The sequence below is a fragment of the Octopus bimaculoides genome, chromosome 14 (assembly GCF_001194135.2).
Source record: "Octopus bimaculoides isolate UCB-OBI-ISO-001 chromosome 14, ASM119413v2, whole genome shotgun sequence".
Classification (NCBI taxonomy): Eukaryota; Metazoa; Mollusca; class Cephalopoda; order Octopoda; family Octopodidae; genus Octopus; species Octopus bimaculoides.
Window position 1 is genome coordinate 34,037,198 of NC_068994.1, and position 7,238 is coordinate 34,044,435.

General features: G+C 36.8%; 1 protein-coding gene across 5 annotated transcripts in view; it reads right to left on the bottom strand.

Annotated features, from left to right (window-relative positions):
• Positions 1-7,238, bottom strand: part of LOC106875086 (protocadherin-17) — a 424,117-nt gene that overhangs the window by 288,955 nt on the left and 127,924 nt on the right. For all 5 annotated transcript variants that reach the window (XM_014923062.2, XM_052973129.1, XM_014923061.2 and 2 more), the window contains exon 2: positions 3,667-6,159. In XM_014923062.2, coding sequence (XP_014778548.1) covers positions 3,667-6,117 — 2,451 coding nt within the window. In that variant the 5' untranslated portion in view covers positions 6,118-6,159. The remainder of the gene's footprint in view (positions 1-3,666; positions 6,160-7,238) is intronic.

The window sequence follows — 7,238 nt, forward strand, 5'->3', positions numbered from 1 at the left end:
GGTAATAGTAGTAATAATAACAATAATGATCATAATCATAATAATAATAATAATTTCTAAAATAGGCACAAGGCCACAAATTGGTTGTGAAGCAGGAATCAATGATAATAATAATAATAATAATAATAATAATAATAATAATAATAATAATAATAATAATAATAATAATAATGATAATTTCAAGAATAGCGATGACCACGATGACAGGGACAACGACGATGATGATGATGATGAAGATGAAGATAATAATAATAATTATAATAATAATAATATTAATAATAATAAAAATAATTATAAAAATAATATAAAGCAAACATTGAAACATTACATAAATATACTTCTATATATTATATGCACATATATAGGATATATGTGTGTATGCATGTGTGCATGTGTGTATGTATCCATGTACGTATGTATGCATGTATGTATGTATGTATGTATGTATGTATGTATGATACATTTATAACATTAAATAAGCCACAGAACTAAAAGTTAATATAATTAAAATACAAAGTAAAATATAAAGCCAGAAATATAATGAAATATAATACCATAAATGCGATAGATATTTAAATTAGAGTGAAAAAAAAAGAAGCAAGAAATAAAGAAAGTAAAGTAACATTTCAAAGACTTGAAAGTAAGCAACAACATTGTAAAAACAAAAACACACATACATATACATACATGCATACATACATATTCTTTAATTCTTTTATTTGTTTCACGTATTCGACCGCAGCCATCCTGGAGCACCGTCTTTAAGTCGAACAAATCGATCATGGGACTTTTTTTTGCTTAGTACCTATTCTATCAGCCAATTTTACCGAACCACTAGGTCACTGAGACGTAAACACATCAACACGTTGTCAAGCGGTAATGGTGGGGGGAACACAAACACAAAGACACACACACACACACATATATACGACGGGCTTCTTTCAGTTTCCGTCTACCAAATCCACTCACAAGGCTTTGGTCGGCCCGAGGCTATAGCAGAAGACACTTGCCCAAGGTGCCACGCAGTGGGACTGAACCCGGAACCATGTGGTTGGTAAGCAAGCTACTTACCACACAGCCACTCCTGCGCCTATGTATAACAATTACAATAAAAATAAAACAACAAAATAGTGTTGTATGGAAGGTTGTGGGTGTTGTGTGGAGTGCGCGCACACACACACATACACACGCGCACATAGAGACGTACATACAGACACACACGTACGCGCGCACGCACACACACGTAACGTGTACGCTTACACATGTGCACACATACACATGCGCATACGCCAATACTTAAACACACATATCGGTGCAAACAAATACACCACGTACACACACAGACTCTTGAACATATGCACACGCATGCGCACACATGGATATGTATACAAAAATCAATACTGGTTGATCTGCTGCAAAAAGTAGCTAAAATAGACTAACATAGTGCTCACATTGAAGTAAACAATACTGAATACATCAAGTGCTGGTAGGACACCGCAGATGATTGAAAGTAAAAAATTTAAGTCATTTTGATAAGGTCAGTGTATCATAATCGGAGTTCAGTGACCAGGTCGACCTAGACTTGACCAGCTGACTAGAATTGACTTCACATGCAAATACATAACGTTAGACTTCATTTAGTTATATTACTCGTTGAATTATAGAGTACGGTCTAATGACTGTAATCACAGCACAGATAAGATGAAACCACATTTAATTATTACATACTGAATTATGAAATACGGCCTGAGGACCAAAATCACAATACAGATGACCTTAGACAACATTTAGTTATGTACAGAATTATAGACCAGAGTCTAATTAGTATCATCAGAACATATATCATCTTAGCTCACAGTTATTACAGAATTACAGACCACGTTCTAATGACTATATATACATAACACAACACAAACTTAGACAACGTTTAATTATTACACACTCAGTTACAGACCATGGTCTAACAGTATCAACACAGCACGCATAATCTCAGACTACAAATACTTATTACACACTGAATTATGGACAACGGTCTATTTACCATAAGCACAACACGCATAAACTTAGACCACATTTAATTGTTATACATAGAACTATATACCAAGGTCTAATGAGCGTAACCACAGCACAAATGATTTAAAACCACATTTAGTTGTTACACGGTGAATTATAGAGTAACCTTAGACCACAATTACTTCTTACACACTGAATTATAGGCCACGGTCTAATGACCGTCATCAGAACACATATAATCTTAGACCACTTATATTTATTTACACACTGAATTATAGACCACAGGTCTTACTTTTAGCGCGCAGTCAATCGCAATAATGGTACACTATGCTGTGAAATTACCTGATCTGGGTTAGAATTAGGGTCAAGGTTTAGGGGTAGAGTTAGGGTTAGAGTTAAGGATATGGTTAAGATTTTAGGCTTAGAATTGTGGTTAAGTTTAGGATTTAGACTATTCGCTAAAGTGATAGCAACCACGGTCTAATGACTATAACCACAACACAAATATTTTTAGACCGCAATTAATTATTGCACACTGAATTATAACCCATGGTCTAATGAACATAATCAAAAAACTCTTAGTTTTAGACAACAATTAGATATTACACATTGAATTACAGACCATGGTCTAATGTTCATAATCATAACGCACTTAAATTTAGACAACATTTAGCTACTATACATTCAATCATAGACTACGGTCTAATGAGCATTATCGCAACATACAAAACCTTAAAATACAATTATTATTTAAACATTGAATTACAGCCCATGGTCTAATGACCACCACCACAGCAGTAACTACTGTCACGTTCAAAACGGCAATATTTGTTACAACTGATGTTCTTAGAACGACAATAAATATAAACATAACAAAGACGCAATGGCGGTGAATTGCTTGACATTACGTCTATATGTATTATTAGTCAAGAATTGTGTGTTTGTATATGTGTGTGTGTGTATGATTCAGTACGTAATGTGAATATGCATGTTTGTGTGAGATTATGTGCGTGCGCGCGTGTGCGTGCGTGTCCATGTGTGTGTGCATGTGTACGTACTTTGCCCTATAAGGAAGCCACTGTTGAATATCATAATTTATGTTTACTTCTACAAATTAACGTAGGGGAATATGGTACCTATCTACCTATCCCACCCACCTGCATGCCAGCCAACCAGCTAATATACCTACCTGCCTATATGCACACATACTTATAATATGTAAACACATGTATGTGTATGTAGATATGCATTATGTGTATATGTGTGTGTGTGTGTGTGCGTTTGTGTGCATGTGCCTTTGTGCTTGTGTGGGCGTGTGTAAGTATGTATATATATGACTATATATATATATGTAAATACATAGATACATATTTTTATATAGAAATGAATAGTATATATATATATGTGTGTGTTGTGTGTGTTTATATATATATATGTGTGTGTGTGTGTGTGTGTCTTAGCACCTAGGTGTTAGTAACACATGTATGTTTATATGCATATATATGTCTGTGCGTGTGTGTGCGTATGCAACTTTAAGCATACTTAGAAATGTATATATTCGTGTAGTGTGTGTGTGTGAGTGTGTGTGTGCGTGTGTGTTAGTGTGCGAGCGTGCGTGAGCAATGCATGGAAATATGTTCAAAGAAGACTTACCTGCCGCGTCCCTTGTGTTAGATCCCTTGAATCGACTTTGGCTGAAGAATCTCTCCAGTTCTGTCTTGTTTTATATCCAGAGTGAGTTTCTAGTCTAGGCAGAGAGGCCTGCGAACTTTTGTTGTCATCGACGCTCGTCATGGTAACAGAAGCCTCGTACTGAAGAGACATTTGTTCACAAATATAATCCCCCTGTTTGCTCTCGCCCAAAAACCTATTGGATGAATCTATACCATCGTTGTATTGTTCGTTCCGTTGATTGTTCCTTCGCACAATACAAACGGTGATGGAGACGACAACAGCTACCGCTACTATTACTGTGGACATAACGATTATTATCATTAAATTAATATGAATTCGGTTATCGGACTCTGTGTCCTCTGCTGAATACATCTTTGAGGTTGTGTTACTGACAGTCAGTGTTAAAGAAAGTGTCGTCGTTGCAGACAGAATTGGACTGCCGCTGTCTTTGACGATAAAACTTAACTCGTACGAACCTGCATCGTTCTGGTAGACGGTTCGAGAAAAAGATAGAACTCCCGTATAAGGATTCACCGTGAATAATTGCTTATGGTTGCCTCCTAGAATCTCGTACCGGAGGAAAGCATTGACATGACTGTCTCTGTCCGAAGACCTAAGAACTGTGATATCATTTTCACTTTGTGGGTTATAGTAGACGTCCAAACTGAATGGATTTACGCTGGGAAATGTAAAATATGGAGCATTGTCGTTCTCATCCATTACTTCAACAATTACATGTGCTGTATTGTTTAGCGATGGCGTTCCATTGTCTCTTACAAATACTTTGAATTTGTAAACATCTTGCTGTTCAAAGTCTAGCGGTTTGGTTGTTGAAATGAATCCAAAATTGGATATCTCAAATGGAAGGAAACTATAATCTTCGGCCAAGAGCGAATAAATCAGTTGACCTCCGTCTCCCAGATCAAGGTCTGTGGCATTTATGAAGCCTATAGGGAAATTCGGATCTTCATTTTCATATGTTAGAAATTTATATGTATCTTTAGTAAACTGAGGCTGTATGTCATTGACATCCAGTACCTGTACCGAAAACTTACCCTCTGTTCTCTGTGGAGGCGAACCTTCGTCCTTACAGACGATCGTAAAATCTATGAAGCTCTCAGTTTCTCGATCGATCCGATTTTTCACAATAACTTTATATTTCTTCCTTCCTAAACTGAGTAATTGCAGTTTATCATGGTGGAGTTCACAGCTAACCTCACTGTTCATTCCAACATCATTGTCAAGGACTTTGACGTAGGCTATAAAACTACCTACTTTAACTCCTTCTGAAATGGCGGCCGTATTTTCCTTGGAACCCGAAACGAATTTTACGTCTAAAGATGGTGCGGTGTTCTGTTGGTTGATTATGTTCACCAAGACGAGTGCATCAGAACTCATTGGAGGGTTACCTTGATCTGTTGCCTCAATGAATAATTTATAGGTCTTTCGTTCTCCGAATGAAAAGTTTCTGGTGAGAAATATTCCACCAGTTTTTTCATCTAACTCAAACATCGATCTTACCGCACTAGGAGTTTCAGAACTGAAATGATATGTAATTTCGCCGTTTTTTCCCGAATCTAAATCAGTAGCCGTTAAAGTAACAACTGGTTTGTCTCGGCGATACGTGTTTTTGACAGTGACGTTGTATACGTTAAGCGAAAATGTCGGAATGTTATCATTTTCATCTGTGACTAATATAAAAACGTCTAAGATACTTTGGCGGGAAGGAAAGCCGCCATCTTTGGCGATTACTTGAAGTTTGTACGTGTCTTTTTGTTCTCTGTCCAGTTTCTTTTCTAGCTTAATATCAAGGTTTGCCTTGCCATCAACTCTTTTTGAGACGGATAATGAAAAAGGGTCATCAAATTCTTTGTTTAATTGATAGGTTATTTCAGAATTGGATAATCCGACGTCTTTATCAATAGCGTTCGGGATTGATCTTTTGAGTCCTTTACTGTCATCCTCAGAAAACGTTATATCAATTTGTTTGACAGGGAATTCTGGTTGGTTATCATTGATATCATTAATAATCAATCTGATTTCTAATATTTTCACAAATGATTGTTCATGCTGGACCGCTACTTCCACCATTTTAAAACACTCGGTGTTGTATTTACACAGAGTTTCGGCATCTAGCACCTCCGCCGTGTAAAGTTTACCGTTCTTGGAGACGTTAAATAAACGAGTAGTGGTCAATGTTTTGGGCTGTAGTTGGTTAAATGTGACCAGCCTGTGTTCCCGGTGGGGAAAACTGTTCAAGAGCTGTGTATCAGCCGCCACATCACCGATGAAAGTTCCTTTCCTTGCTCCTTCTTCCACGTCGTATGTTATATCGACAGACGAAGATATGTTGGTGAAAATGAGCACGAGAAATACCTCGGTTAAGTAAATAATCCTTTGTGGTAAAGCAGAATACACAAAATATTTCATTATTAGCTGAAGACAAGGAAGCACACTTTGGTGGAAAAGTACCTGAAAGAAGATGGGAAAAAATAATTATATTGATATAGCTATATAGATATACAGATACACGCACGTAAGGGCATACACGCACGCACAGATTCTCTTTCTCGCTCTCTCACTTTCTCTCTCGCTCTCTTTCTCTCTCTATCTCACATACATATATACAAACACACATATACACGCATGGATACGCGCGCACACACACACACACACACACACACACACACGCACACACATAGTCATTTGCTCAACATTAAATAAATTATAACTAAAATGTCACGTTAAATTAAGAAAAGGTCCACCGGCATGCGCATGTATACGCGCGCTCACATACACACATATATGCATACACAGATACTTACAAACAAATATATGAATGCATATATACATTTATATGCATATGTGTGTATGTGTGTGTGTCTGCATGTATTGTGTAAATATATCTTCGTACACACGCATGGACGCATGGACGCATGCACACATATATTTACATATATGTATATATGTATGTAAATGGGTGTGTGTGTGTATGTATGCATGTGTGAATATGTACATATATACACACTAGAGTGTGTGGTGTTAAGCACAGCTAACTATATACATTTTACGGATGTATAAAATACACATAGAGCGGTAATTATGTTTCATAAATGTCAAATCGAATCACCATTTCCATCCTTACTTTATCGTATATAAAGGAGTGTCCGTGTGTCTTTAAGTATGTGCGAGTATGTGTGTATGTGCGCGTGCGTGTGTGTGAGTATGTGTGTGTGCGCGTGACAGTGTAATGGGTGAGTGTCAGCGTGTATGTTTGTACGTAAGCGTTTGACAGGGAGCATATTTATTTATGCGCATATATGTAAGGCTGCAAATATCCAGAACTGTAGTTTTACACACACACACACACACACACACACACACGCATACACACACGCACTCACATACATACACACACACACATACACTCAGAAATAACCAGGCATACTTATAAGCATATAATTAAAATACACGTACACAAACATATCTGTATATAAATATGTGTGTGTGTGTATGCTTCTATATGTGTGTATATACGCTTTTATATGTAT